Source organism: Alexandromys fortis, unplaced genomic scaffold (assembly GCF_014885135.2).
Source record: "Alexandromys fortis isolate MF-2015 unplaced genomic scaffold, M_Fortis_MF-2015_v1.1 scaffold_72, whole genome shotgun sequence".
In the NCBI taxonomy this organism is placed as follows: Eukaryota; Metazoa; Chordata; class Mammalia; order Rodentia; family Cricetidae; genus Alexandromys; species Alexandromys fortis.
This window is the reverse complement of record NW_026067969.1, coordinates 3758956-3773893: the sequence shown is the minus strand read 5'-3', so window position 1 is coordinate 3773893 and position 14938 is coordinate 3758956. Positions and strand designations below refer to the sequence as shown.

The 14938-nt window shown below is 51.9% G+C and overlaps 1 protein-coding gene across 4 annotated transcripts in view; it reads right to left on the bottom strand.

Moving 5' to 3' along the window:
• Nucleotides 1-364: 364 nt before the first annotated feature.
• Nucleotides 365-14938, bottom strand: part of Olfm1 (olfactomedin 1) — an 81567-nt gene continuing 66993 nt past the window's right edge. For all 4 annotated transcript variants that reach the window (XM_050155223.1, XM_050155222.1, XM_050155221.1 and 1 more), the window contains 2 exons: nt 7969-8075; nt 365-2054 (listed from right to left, as the gene is read on the bottom strand). In XM_050155223.1, coding sequence (XP_050011180.1) covers nt 1380-2054; nt 7969-8075 — 782 coding nt within the window. In that variant the 3' untranslated portion in view covers nt 365-1379. The remainder of the gene's footprint in view (nt 2055-7968; nt 8076-14938) is intronic.

Below are 14938 nucleotides of genomic sequence, written 5' to 3'. Positions count from 1 at the left end.
CTTTGGAATTGCCATGATATACACATCTAGGGGTCCCAGGGAGGACTAGGCACCCCTACATAGATCTCTGGCAACCCTTGGTAAAAGGCTGGGCCGGAAGTGGGGTAGGTTCACCTTCATTGGCTTAGCATCAGTGGGGGCTCAGCTGGTGACGGCCAATGGCACTGGGGCTGTCTGGTATGGGTGCCCGCTCCAGGAGAGAAGAGTAAGTGAGGGGTGGGAGCCCCTGGGGCAGTTAAGGTGGGGAAAACGCCAAGCTCTTTCTGGCTTTGGGGATTGGGAGGCTGGGGTCCAGACTAGAAGGTAGCCGTGAAGATCATACACCCAGCTCATCTCTCTTGTCACACAACAAGCAAAGCGAGGCTGTCTCCTAATATCTTTATTGTTCCTCAGATAGCTGAATAGTACAAAGTTGCCCTCTTTTATCTATTTTTTTTCTTAAAAAATGACCTTTCCACACATGGCTACCCTTGGGGAGTTCCTTCCTGTTGGAAACTGAAGTTTCCCAAGATGCGTCCTTCCCATCCAAGGTCACATGATTCGGATAACTTGACAAGAAGAGAAGAATTCCACTGGGTTATTATCAACATGAACTTGACTATGTCTCCTATAAGGGCAAACACTGATTTTTTTTTTCTTTTTAGAAACAGAAACCATCCACTTATCAATCCAAACTACGGCATCGCATGACAACATTCATTGCATAAATTGAACACACGGAGTTACCACCTTGGGGGATAACAGACGGACACCTCACGACCTAGCTACAGGGTACGCAAGTTCAACAACGTGGGTACGGCAACTTCACTCTACGAACACCCACCATCGCTTCGGGAAAGCACTAGACACGGGTCCATGAGCTACCGGGAGTCTCAGCACAGGTAATCTAAGAGACAACAACACAGTCAAGAAAAAGGCAGCTGCAATACGTGTGGGCTGAAGCAGCCTACACCGAGCGCCAAAGGGGCCGGGGGCGGGGGGCTCCGGGAGGGGGGAATGGCCATCACATCATCGCGCTGATCACGACCTAAGGAAATGTCCATGCAATCCTAACAGTGGGTTGTTCTTGGGTGAGAGGGGCCAACAGTCATCGCCTTGCTTCTTTGAGTTAGTTGACCAGAGAGGGATAGGGAGGGATGGGGACAGCCAGGGAGCCTTAGGCTGCAGTTCCATCCGCATACATGGTGGTTTCTTCGGAAATCTGAGGTCCACCTGCATGAGTAGGAGGAACACAGAGGCGCCACCATCCCTCGGCGTCAGAATCACGCTGATTCTTCAAAATCAGGGCTGTTAGTATTCTTGGAATCATTTTGGCAGCTATTTCATGGAAATGTCCCCTGGGAGAGGACTTGGACCCTGGGCTTCTGGGAAAGCAGGAGCTACAACTCATCAGAGCGGATGACGTGGAAGAGGGTGACATTGTAGAGGGTCTGATGGCCTTTGTTCCAGGCATACAGGGCGCGGTCCTTAGGGTTGTAGTCCAGCATGGAGATGTGGGAATATTTGTTCTGGAAGGGGATGTCAATGTACTCGTAGGTTGAGGCATTGGTCTGGTAAGCGTAGTGGACCTTGGTGCCCCCCGAGTAGCCGTTGGTGACGTAGAGGGTCCCGCAGATGATGAAGGCCTCGCCGGCGCTGCGCTTGGGGTAGCTGGTGTTCCATGTCTGCAGGATCTGCAGCGAGACCGGATCCAGCTTGCTGATGACAATGTTGCCTGCATTCTGGTTCGTGGCATAGACAGCCCAGAGCCCATTCTCGTCTACCATGAGGTCGATGTCTGAGTGGCCACCCCAGGCGTAGTGGTACATGTTGTTGTAGCCAGCGTAGTCCAGGCTGCGTGTCTTCAGGATCGTCTCTGTCTTCAGGTCAAACCTGATGATGATGTGACTCTGGAATTTGTTGAAATAGATGGAACCATTGTAGACTACCTGGCCCGTGCCTGACCAGGGGTGTGGGAGACGGTGTGAGGTAAAATTGTCTGTGTTCATGAAGTCCACCATGGACTTGTACTCGCGGACAAAGCGGTTGTTGTGATAACCGTCCATGTACCAAACCTGTGGGGAGAGCAGACTTCGTCAGTGTCCCACAACAGGAGGGTGTGGGAACTTAAAACAGAAGGACCTGGAAGAGCCATCAAGGCTATAGAGCATTCTGTCCTGCCTTCAAGAATGCTGGACTCCTGCTTGGTCCCCACTCTGACCTATTTTCCAAACCCCTGGGAAGGGTAGGACACAGTGGAGGGACACGAGTGGGGACAGGCAGTCAGGCGCTCTGGAGTCTCACACATACACAGTGCACAGCCAGTCTACGCAATATACACCAGTGGTTGGTATGGGAAACCCCACCAGGACCCCAGATGGAGCCCCTTCTAGTACCATGTTATAGGACAATGATCTCACTGTTGGCTCTCTATTGGATCCTGGCCAAGGGCTTGGGAATGTCATCAAAGCAGGGGCACAGTGCTGGAGTCATCCTTGTAAAGGGTACAGCTGCTAAGAAGATGCTCACACACTGGGGAGCTTCTCTCTGCAGTGACAACTGGCTCTCAAGGTCACTGGGAAGGATCATCTCCCAGCGTAAGGATGGGACGCTGTGAGTGAGTCCTCTCCACTCCATCAGGCTGTTACTGAAGTACAGTCTGACTCATCGTCTATGCTGGGCAGAGGTGGGGATGTGTGCGCAGCGAAAGATAACTAACTGGGGCCTTGGTTTGCTGTGGGGAGCAATAGCTCATTCCCTAATCTGCGGAAAACACTTTTCAGACTGGAACATGGGGCTACCAGCCGTGGAAATCAACCAAGTGAAAAAATGACCAAGGCCTGAGTTTGAAGGGTTACAAAGGAAGTGATTGCCTATGAATTTCCGATGACTCTGCACGCCAATTGACCCGAGAACCATTTATACTGGGAACAAAAACCTTTAGTCATTTAAAGCAATTTTGTAGCAAATGAGAAGGGGGCAGGGCTAAGAGAGGAGACCTGGCAGCCTTATCTGCCTGGCAGTGAGACAGCTGCTTTATCCACAGAGAGCTGGGAAAGCTGAGCAGGGATTAGGGCTGCGGCTCTCAAGCATGGCGCGCGACATTTTTGTTAAAACAAAACAAAACAAAAATCCCCCACAAACTAACAACTGTGTTCCTGGGACATCCGTTCAGATGCTCAGAAGCAGATGTGTCTTTTGTTTTTAATGAGATTAAAAACGACGACAACAACAACGGAGTCTCATTCGAGGCTGTTATTATCCCATCTCTCTCAGACCATCCCTCAGTGATATGGGTCACGGATTAGAATGGAGGATGGGGACATGTCCTTGGTCTCTGGGGGAAAGCGGCCCACCCACTGTGCCCTCACTGGGCTGCCTCGTGGGACAGGGAGTTCTCTATTTCTTCACAGCTTCTGCTTGAAGCACCTTCTTCTAGCCCTCCCTGTCCCCCTCTGGAGCAAGTCCCTCCTTGGTGCTTTGGAGCGGGCTTTCCGTGGTGGGGAGCTAGGGATGGGTTTCTGCGTTTCTTGGGTCCACAATGTAACAAGATGACACCAATGTCTAAGGATCTCTAAATGGTCTCGTCTCCCACACACTGGCAAATCAGACAAAGGCCCGTGGTACCACTTTCTGAAAACAGAGATTAGAAGGCACCAGAGGAGTAGACTCCAGAGGCTGAATATTCAGCCACACGCTTGAGAGGCAGCTTGGGATATGGGTCATTCTGCAGAGGAGAACTTCACAACTCAAAACCCAGAGAACCTCATGGGAAGGAGCCCCATTTCCACAGAGGCTGCTCCTCACCTCGGCACTGTGACCTCCCCCTGTGAAAGGCCCTTGTCTTCTGTCTCTTCCAAGACCTGATGGTTTAGACCAAATTCACTCAGCTTGGGTTGGTGCTGCCCTGGGAAGAGACCCCAGTGATGGTTGCTGGTTCGCATGTCCTCTGGAAGGATCAAGGGTTCTTCCAACTAGACTCAAGGATGCTCAGCACAAGGTGCAGGGCAGAGTACAGGGTGTTAGGATGCCTGCACAACTGCATGACTTTATTTGGAGAACACGAGTATCATCATGCACTATTAACCCTTATATAAGCCCACCTACCAGCGGAGCTGCCTTTGAGGCAAGACAGCCGCTCAGTAAGTAGAGGGGACCAGTGGAAGAAAAGCCACCCCACTTTCACTTTTCTGGTCCCAATTTCTGTTTCTCCATAGCTGACCCCTGACAATTTTGACATAACCGACAAGACCACCTTCAAAAGAGAAACACACACTCGTATTTCTAAGTAACTTCACAAGCCAGATTGTTACACCAGCTCATCAGCCATGCCTCAAGTCCAATCCCACCATGACCTATGTATGAGCAAGGATTCCTTTGATCCATGGTTTATTTTTCATCACCCTTCTCCAGCTGCCTAGTGACCTCTAAAAAGTCTGCTCTTCAGGGAACGAACTCGGTGGATCAGAAAAAAGGAATATGTTGGCATATCCTAACACCCAAGCTTACAGATTTAGTAGTTTCCAAGTCCCCAGATCTGTAGCCATTGCCCAGGTGTACTGGGATGTCCTTCTAACATCCGGGCTTGAGTCCGAGAGCATCTTATCTTTCTGCTTTGTCAGTTAGCATGCTGACTTTGCATCTGTCTCACTCATTCTGCCATTCCCTCCTGGGGAGGATGTCCAGGGCCTGAGTTGTCAGTGCAGAGGTCCCCGAGGCTCTGTGGAGCTCCCTGAACCGTCCTGCACATAACCTGCTGCTAGTTTCATTTTCAGATGAGAAAACTGAGGCCAGAGAGGTTTGCTTAACTGTACTAGGTTTAGTTGCTTTTCAGGGAGGAGGGCGGCCAGGGTAGGGCTGCCAGGGCCTCTGGCCAGCACTTTACAATGCAGCCGAGGTGTTAGGTGATGCTATTTAAGGGCCTTTCTTAGTAACAAGACTTTAGTTAGCTCTTCTCTCTGGCTTGGCGAGCATTTGACAAATGTCCTCCTGAAACTGCTAACATCAAGGAATTCAGCCTTGGAAAAGATGTTCTGAAGGGAGCTGTTAGTGAAGGGGAGGAGAGAGCCTCGGTGGGAGGCTAGGAGGAAGTGGCGGGATGCCAGCCGCCCCAGGAATGTCCCAGTAAGTACGCCCACTGAGGAAGGATTAGAAGGGATGTCTAAGCTGCCAGCAGACAGAGCTGCAGGCACCAGCATATCCGCATAATCTAAAGCCTTCTGGATAATTCCACCCTCTGTTCTAAGGATCATCTGCTGGCTTTGATGCTGCTTAGATGAAGGGAAAGGTCCTTGAAGCACAGAGCTAAGCCGGGGTTTGAGTAGTATGCCACCTCTCTGAACATGAACCTCCTGGGGGTGCTGGGAGCATGATACAAGCCCCCTCTCTGATGTCTTGTGTAAGTTAGACTGGACTTCTGAGGTGGGGGACCAGTGACGGAGAAGAAAGAGGGGTGGGTGGGACACGGTTCTGTCAGGGTGTCCCAGTCCAAGAAGACTGTGAGCCTTGGAATCCAGAATGGAATCTTTGGAACTGCAGGGCTCTGGAGCTGTGGTAGTGTGGTAGGGACTTACGTAGTCTATGCACAAGATGGGAACGACAGCCAGCTCCTACCAAGTCCTTCTGCTTCTAACACTGGTGAAAAGGGCCTGGCCTCTGGTGGGGACTGAGGGTGTGTGGCAAGCAAACAGGCGGCTCACTTCTGGAGGTTTCTTAGAACAGCGCCTGTAGACAGCTGGCGCTTGACAGACAAAGAGAGGAAGGCCCATGCAAAGGTATCCCAAGCTAATTTTGTTCTAACAGCTTACACAGGGGCAGTAGAGCCAGAGCTAGCTCAACGCATTCCCTTGGCACATACTAACGAGGGGTTACAGCTTCTTGAGGCCTCCTCACAGGCTCGACACAATTCTTCCCTCTGTTTCACCCTAGCATTCTCACAGAACCCTCCACAGCGACCTGCTCCGAAGCCATAAAGCCAACATCAATTTCTCTGAATGAGTGTGTGAGTGAGTGTGTGAGTATGTGTGCCTACGCGTGCGCGTGTGGCGAGTTATTGGTCTCCTGCGAGTATGTGATCAAAAGTGAATGGGAGATTGGAAGAGAGCAAAACAAAACAAACACTGCTGGTGTTGATCAATGGTAGGACGAGGTAACATGTCACTTAGCAGGCTGAATACATGGGCCACTGTGGGAAGCACGTGGTTCTGAATGGCTGGAGCCCAAAGTGCCCAGAGCAGCACGCAATACAGTATGTCTGCTCCCAGCCAGGGTCCTGCTTTTCTGCAAGCCAGAGCTGGTCACTAGACACGACATGGTTGGGACAGAACCTGGCATGCTGGCCTGGGCTTTCTAAGCACCTCCTGCCTTGGCTCTGTCTTTCTATCCAGAAAGCCATACCATCCACATCTGTAGTGAAGGGTGTTCCTAAGAAAACTTCGAGCAGAAGTAGGTTTTAGCTGATGGGATGTGGGTTCTAGCACAGCCTACGTGCTCTAGTTAGTGTTAATTGTCTATGTTAATTGTCAACTTGACCCAACCTAGGGTCACCCAAATAAAGAGTCTTCCTTAGGTTGATCTATGGGCATGCCTGGAAGGGACTGTCTAGATTGCCTTAACTGATGGGAGGACTCATCCTGTCGTGGGGAGCACTATCACGGGTCCTGAGCTGGCTCGGCATAAGCCATCAATTAGCACCCTCCATGGCTCCTGCTGTAATATTTTGGCTACGGTTGAGTTCCTTAGGTAGAAGTAATGTTTTCAGGAGTAGCACACAGGTCCACCTTCAGGTTCCTGCTTGAGCTCCTGCCCCGACTTTCCCTAACGATGAAAGTGTAACAGAAAATCCTCCTCCCTAAGTTGCTTTTTATCACAATGGCCAAAATCAAACTAGAATGTTGAGAAACTATGAGACCATCATGGTGCAGAAACCAGTGTGAACACAACTTATGCCCACACATCCCTGACCCTATGGTATCTTCAGGGTAGCCCAGCCAGCCCTCTAGAGCTGGCTGAGGCCTTAGTTGCACTGCTCTCTAGAGCTGGCACATCTAGAGGGTCTTTTGCCCACCCCAGCTACCTCGTTTCCAGAACTCCAATCTTGCTTGGGAGAGATGTGAGTCTCTCTTGTGATAAGACTTCAGGACCTCAGATCTCAGGCTCCTTTCTCTGGGCCCAGGGAGGAGCTCCCAGTTCCCTGCTTCTGTCCACTATCCTGCAAACCTCTGAAAAGAAGAGGCCCTGGGGAGGAGTGCTGGGACCCCGGGAGGCCTCATCCTGGCTGCCGTGATCGGCACTGCACAACATCAAAGGACCATGATTCTCAGAAGCACCCCTTCCAGTTCCCTTAGAACTTCCTGAAGACTGGGGCTGCTCGTTCCAGGCAGGCCTCCTCCATCAAGGGGCCTCCCAGCCTCTGACTCCCAACATCCAGTTCCTAAAGGAACTGAGACCAAGGCCCAGTCCCCAGGAAGGAGAAGTAGCCCAAAATGGGCGGTTGGCTCATTTTTCTTTTCTGCTGTTTGCCCAGGGGGGAAACACCCAGGAAAAAGGAACCCAGCCTCTTCTCAAAATCAAAAAGAAACACAGTGCTTCTATCAGCCATGAAAGGAATGGCAAATGAGTACAAATCAGCTGTCATTAAAACAAGAAAGGCCTAATAGATTCTATCCCCGGAAGCAGAGGCAGTGATGGGAACTGCCTGGAGCGGTCAGCACAGGAGATGCCTCAGTACCTGCTCAGCCACTGGGCAGAGACACTATTACTTCCACAACTGCCATCACCGTCCTCAAATGGGCAGCCTCCCCATCCCACTGTCTGCCACTTGTGTTTGTATAGGGGCCTCTACCAGCTTTCCTGGGAAGAAGCCCTTGGGAGACTCTGGTTCTACCCAGAGTCTGAAGCTATCTGCTCGGGAGGTAGACATGGCTGGTACTAGGGAGAGGGACAGAGACCAGGCCTTTTAAGTCCTTTAAAAGCTCCAGGGACACTTACCCTGTTATCACCTTCTGGGGCCAGTGGGTCTGTCATCCAGGACCCGAACCTTGAGCCAGAGGTCTTGATAGTCACCGGGTCACTTATACCCGTCAGCTTCCCGCAGGCTGGAACAGAGTGTGCATGGGTCAGAACCAACAGGCAACTGAGAGCCTTGGACCCCTCCCCCCAAGGGTACATCTGGGCTGGGGGGGATTCATCCTCTTTCCCTCCAGATCTGGTGCCCAACAGCCCATAATGTCACTTAAACAAGTCTCCCCAGTGGCCATGAGGAGCCACCTCTTCCTCCAGAGGGAACAATTAAGGCCAGCATGGGCAGGGCATGTCAGTGAATGGCTGCCCTCCTAGGTCTCATGATTCCTTGGGAGCAAGAGGCCAGGGCAGCCCCAGTAACAAGAGAGAGCTGGCCACAACAAGCCTCAGTCTTCTCTGGGAATGGGACACAAGAGCTCTGTCCTCTCTGACTGCTGGAGCTTAGGCAGCATGGCAAGCAGCGGGAGGGGATTTAGGCTCCATGGGGGACACTGTCCCCAAGCAGGATTCACCTCCCCAAACAGAAGGACAATCCTAGCAGCCCGTAACAGCACCCCACACTGTGGGAGCGCCTTCCTTGTGCACATGTCTGTCCTCCCTTGTGAATGTGTCTGTCCTAGAACCACCCCCGATGGAGGCAGGTGGAGGCTTGCTGCTGTCCTGCTCTGTGTGTGTGTGTGTGTGTGTGTGTGTGTGTGTGTGTGTATCTGTGGGTTTTCCATGCTCTCAAGAAGAATGGCCCCTGGCAGGAGGGCTGGGAGTTGAGCATTATGCTCTATGGAATCTTAGACATCACCCCTGCAGCCCTCCCACCTCACAGATGGCCAGAGATGACCTCAGAGCCACAGCTTGGTCATTCAGGAGTGGCAGAGGCTGTGACCCAGCGTTCCTGCCTTAGCTTGTAGGTCTCTTTCTTGCTCTCAGCCTCCAGGTTGAGCCTGTTGTGCAGGACTCCTCTTTTCCATCCCACCAGGTCAGGCTTGAGTGTGACCCGCCCCCCCCCCCCCCCCCCCGCCTCCAGGTTGAGCCTGTTGTGCAGGACTCCTCTTTTCCATCCCACCAGGTCAGGCTTGAGTGTGACCCGCCCCCCCCCCCAGTCTATAAGATACCCCCCAAGGACCACATTAGCATACATACACAGTTTCTGCAAAGTTCAGAGAAGAGCCGGGTGCTTAGGTGAGATTGTGAGAGACTTAACCTGAGACCACAGGGAAGCAGAGATAATCCTACATGGAGCAGGGAGGGTCAAGCCCAGGGGAGGGTGCAGCTTGCCATGCTCCCACACCCAGCAGCATCTCCCCAAGCCTGGAATGCGGTGAGCATATCCATAGAGGCATTGTACAAAACCGACAAGGTGAACTGCTTGGCTTGGCTCAGGAGCCAGCAGAGAGGGGAGGGGACCTTAGACAGAGGGAGGCTCAGTAGGATTGAAAGCCACTCCAGCCTGGATTCCCACTGATGCCCCAGTGCTGGCACTCCTGCCCAGACTAGGAGAGGAAGCGCCACCACTGTGCCCACTCTCCTGTCCCTTCCCCTTCCAGGAGGAACTTGAGTTTTCCCACACTAGCACTTGCTTCTGAGGCTCGAGGCTCCATGGAGGTCTGGGGTGCAAGGGTCTGAGATGCCCATTGCTGAGCACAAAGCATGCCCACTTGGCCTCTGTGCACACTGCCCTGCCTTACCCAAGTCCTGGCTTGGAGGAGACACCAAGAAAGGGGAAAGGAAAAAGAAGGGCATTGTGGGAAGCCAAGGTTGACCAGTGGTGGCAGGAGTTGGAAGTGTGGATCCCTGATGGGTTTGTAGAAAAATTTCCTTCACATACACACACACACACACACACACACACATACACACACACACACACACACACACACACACACACTTGCATAACTGTATGCTTCTGAGGTTCGAATGAGTTCATTGTGGGCTGCCTATAGAGGCTGGGCAGGGGAAGCCAGATGCCCAAGCTGGACTCCACCCCTCACTCCCACTTTTTCTTCCTTCGCTCCTGTTGACTTGGGGTGGGTGTTGGGTTGCCAGGAGACAGAGGCTCCTCCAAAATGGGTGGGAACTGAAAGAAGCCAACAGAAGCCAACCCTTTTGCAAGTCCTCTTCCCAGAACCCATCCTGCCATCCAGACCCAGCATCCACAGAGTCACTGGTCCCTGTAATATCTCATAGAAGGTCTTCCATTGGTCCTGGAGATATGATCTATGAACTGCCTGAAGGTTAGCGTCCAAGGGGATCAGCATGCACAGGAGGCATGGCAGGAGATCCGTGTGGAAAGCATCCTTCCCACCCAGTGGCATGCTGCGCTTGAGGCCAGCACATGACTCAGCCACATGCTAAAGTTTTCCGAGATGCCAACTTACACTAGGTCTGTCCCAAACCCATTCGAGGCCTCTTTGCAGTTGGATAGCTTCTCCTGAAGAAATCTACCATCTTTCTGTATATCACCTGACCATGGCACAGTTTCAGGGGGATGCGCAACCCAGTTTGGATGCCTAACCCTGACCCTAGTCTTCCCTGCCTCCATAGCCAGGCCTATTCTGTTCTTACTCTAGAACAGCATCCCAACTTCCCACCAAGTTTCCAGGGCTGGTCCCAGACACATGCCTAGGCCCTAAAGATGTCATCATCCCACCCATCTCAGTGACCTCAGCTGAACCCCACATTCCCTTGGGGTGCTAACAAAAGCATCGGGGGCTTGCTGTTCCAGGTAAGGGGTCTCCTCCATTCACCCTACTTCCCCATGAACAAACGAGGGACTTAGGTCTCAGAAGAGTCTCTTCAGTACATCAGTTCACCAAGCTGAGAAGTGTTGGGGTCAGTAGGGTGAGCCTCTGGGGAGTGAAGGCCACCCTTCATGTTACCCACGTTTGCTTCAGTTATAAGCAGGCACTATATCACCAGGGTCCCCAGGAAAGCAAACATAACATCCAGAATATGCCTGGATGGTCCAGTCAGTCTTCTGTGAGCTCGGATGGAGAATGTGCAGGACTTTGCTCTCAGCCAGGCCAGGGGCAGCTTTGAACAATCTTACCACACTCTACTCAACTGTTTCTGTTTTTGTGTTTTTTTTTCTATCTCAGAAAGTGGTAGGAGGTCTATGTCTGGGTTCTACAGGATGGCTGCCCAGCAGGTCCAGCCTGCCAGCCACACCCAGCCTCCTCTGGATTGTTTTCCTGGTGCATAGTCACCAGGGCAGTCAACCGTTCAATGCTTCAGTGCTGGCTGAGGAGGGTAGGTAGGTGTGGCCACTGTGTCTCCTGCTCTCTAAGATGCTGGGGCAGGCACAGCTCCGAGGGCCCATGGGGCTGGAGGCTGCTTGCCATCCTTAAGTCAGGGAGTTATTTTTAGTTCTCTGTCCACACTAGTTCTGCCGAGACCTCGCAAACTGACAGGATCTAAAAGAGCCCATGGCAGAGGCTTGGCAGTATCTTGGCACACCCAGTTCTAGAAAGTACCACTCTCCAGCCATGCACTCAGGATACATGTGGGGGTGGTAGAAAGCTTTGGGGTCTCAGGAAGAGGCCTGCAGGAAGGATAATGCCCAGTGGGGAGGGTCCTAGACTGTAGATGCTTGGTCAAGCTAGACAACAAGCTGTGAGCCTTGCACACTTCTTGAGCGGATGCCAAGCTGAGAACAGGTCAGACTATCTCAAAGCTTGAGTCAGGATGAGTATCTCTGGGAGGCAGAGCTGGGAAAAGAAGATCTGTGACCTCAAACAAGCTTTGGCCCTGGCCTCCGTGCTCAGTGCTTAGCCCTGAAACTAGAGAAGAACTGTCTGGAAAGAATTCTGCAGGCTGGGAATAAGGTCCAAGATGCAGATGCAAGCAAGAGCCCTAATGCAGACTTAGGGTTGGATCTAGAGCCCACAGCAGACCTGTGAACATTAACTTAGAGCCATCTTTCCCCTCTTGCCCTGGCCAGGCCAGGCCTCTAGTGGACCGCCTGCTCTTTAAAAGAAATGGAGGAGGCAGACCTGGTCTATGTTGTTGTAGGTTGCTGGAATCCTGGGCTCTGTTCCCTTAGGCTTCTACCGCTAGATCACCCTTAACTCTCTCACTGGGAGTGGTCACACAGCTCTGAGAGTCTCTAGCCTCACTGTGAAGCCTCCACCAGGCGATTCTGGCATCTCAAGTGTTAGGAAGTCTTTTCCCTTGAAGAGTCCATATTGCTCCCGGCACAGCACAGCACAGCATGGTAAACCAGTGTGCCTCACCAGGGCAGGAGCCTGCAATTATCATTCTATTAGTGTGGACATTGTGTGGACAGCTCACTTGGCTGCCAGGTAACTCTTAAGTGGGAGGCACAAGGTTTACTAAGATGTTTCCTCAGTAGAGCAAAAATACACTTTGCCCCTTGGTTGGCCCTAGCTGCCTGGAGACTTCCAACCCAACTGCAGAAAACAAAACAAAACAAAACAAAACAAAACAAAAAACAAACAAACAAACAAAACAAACAAAAAAGAGAAAGAAACAAAACAAAACAAAAACAAAAACATCACCAAAAAGCCCTTGGCATGTATGACAGGAATACCGCTTCATACCAACTCATCCTCAATGGCAATGGTGACCAAGGAAGCCTACAGCACCAGTACAACCTAAGTCTGGGGGGCAGCTGCATTGAGCAGCCTGTGCTGGGGTCCCCGGTTCTAGCTTTACTCTGGTGAGCTGCTAGGATCTGACCTTGCAGCATCCTCTCAGGGGACACCAGGGTTCTAGGCAGCTAACTGCCTCTTCCCTTCCCTGGGGACAAGACTTGTTGCAGGGAATTGCACGTTGCAGAAAAGGCCCAAGACATGTTATGTCTAAGCTCTATGCTTAGTGCAGAAGGAAGATATTTCAAATTCTAAGTCCTTGCTGGACACTTGGAAAAGCATGCTGCCCGAAGATGAACAGAATTGCTAACTCTGGTCCTTGAATTATGCTTTCTGCCTGTGTGCAGGCCAGGAATTTAGGACCGTTCTGAGAAGAGACTTTGAGAGATTCAGGGAGCCCTTCCCTCCCTTACTGACCTACGTTCCTAACCAAGCACCTGCAGAGGCAGACACACCAAGGACCCCGGGGCTTGAGGGTTTATGGAGTAACACCCAGCTACTGCGCAGCCACCAGTGCAGAGCCCCGCCCACTGGGCCAGCAGAGAGTGGTGCCCACGACAGGGTGCACCCTGGGTGTGACCACCCTGTCAGTTGGCTGCTGAGGAGGCTGGGGGAACGATGCCTCTCTGCAAGACTGATGCAAAGACTGAATTAAGAAGCCATAAAGTATTTAGCCCTTACGCTTCCGGCTGAAGGCCTGGGACAGATGCTAACCCTATCTATAGACCCGTCAGTCAACCATCTGCCACCTAATTTTACCAGCAGCTTATCTACTCATCCATCAGCCATTGACCAGTCCTCTACCTGGCTATCCATCTATTGTCAACTGTGCCTCCCTCGGTCCCTCTGTCCTTCCACTTAGTAGCTGTGCCCGCCCCCACTTGCCTGCCCTCCCACCTATTTACTGATCTACCATACCCCCCAGCTGCTCCTCTGAGCCAGGCAGTGCAGAGCTGGTGACATGAACAATGTATGTAAATTCTCATAGTGACTCTAGGGCTTAAGGACTCTGTATCTTTGTGTTGCAAAGCAGGAGTCACTGGGATGGAAGATGGTAGGGACCTGGAAGAGGTACCTGCTGCTGAGTGGCTTGCTACTTTAGCTATTTTATAGCTTGGCACCCCAAGACTTCCCAGACTGGGGCTCAGAACCCACGGTCCCAACCCCAGCTGCTGTTTCTCTTCAAGTACATGCTTACTGAAGCCCCTCTTAGGAAAGAATTACACGCTCAGGTCACCTCTCTGGAGAACCCTAGGGTGGGACTATCTGGCCTCATTCTTTCTTCATTCCCCAATCACATGTGTCTTAGCAGTCCAAGGGTAGCCACGTGAAAGCCCCAAGATCCTGGCCATAAGGTAAATTCATGCAGCTGCTAAAAATAGGCTGAGGACAGATGGGAAGTCTGGCTGGGCTGGGATAACCTGGAGAGTCGTGTGGGCTACCCCCTCTCCCAAAGGCCCATCAGCTTGGCGGCCTTGGTAATGTCCTACCACGGTCTCCATCATGATTTTCTTAGTTTCTCCTAGGCATGACACCCTGCCTGGTTACCTGGCAGTGGAAATAACTTTTGCAGGGTAATAGATCCAGACTCTTGGCTCTTCAGAGACCAGAAGACCTCTAAATACCTGGCTGGGAAGGCTGGGAAGAAGGCCATGGAGGAAAACCAAAAGAAGACTGGAGGGGACCCATAGCCCGGTCCTCAGCCTGGCACCCTAGGCACTCCTAGAGGGTGTGTACAGGCAATGGAGAGGCTGCCATCCAGTCCCAGTCATGGACGGACTAAGGCTACCAGCCCCTGCCACAATGGGTCATGGGTTTTATGAGGCACAATAGTAAGAATATAAAATGGAAAATGATATCCTGGTGTCCCTGTGAGTGTCGCTTCAAAACAGCGAGTTCCCAGTACCCATCATAGCTTCCTACCTCATCAGTACTGGGAGCTCAAAACTTTACAGTCTTTTGGGGGGCAAGCCAGGAGCAGCCGCTGGGAGTCACCTGGAAGCCAGGAGACGACTTCTCTAGTGAATACTCCCATTTGTCTGTCACCTGACACCAGGAATCCGCACTCATGTGCTGGTCTGGGCAGGCGCACATGTGTATGTATGAGCTCTGTGGAGGCCAGAAGACAACTTCAAGCATCATTTCTCAGGAGTCACCCGCCTCCACAGTGTCTCTCATCATCTTACTTCCTAAGTAAGCCACGGGAGCTGGCCAGCAAGCCCTAAGACCCACCTGTCTCCCCTCCCTTGTGCTAGGATTATTTTTACATGAGTTCTGGGTATTGAACTCAGGTCCTTGTGCTTGCTCTGGAAGTACTTAACCACTGGAACCCT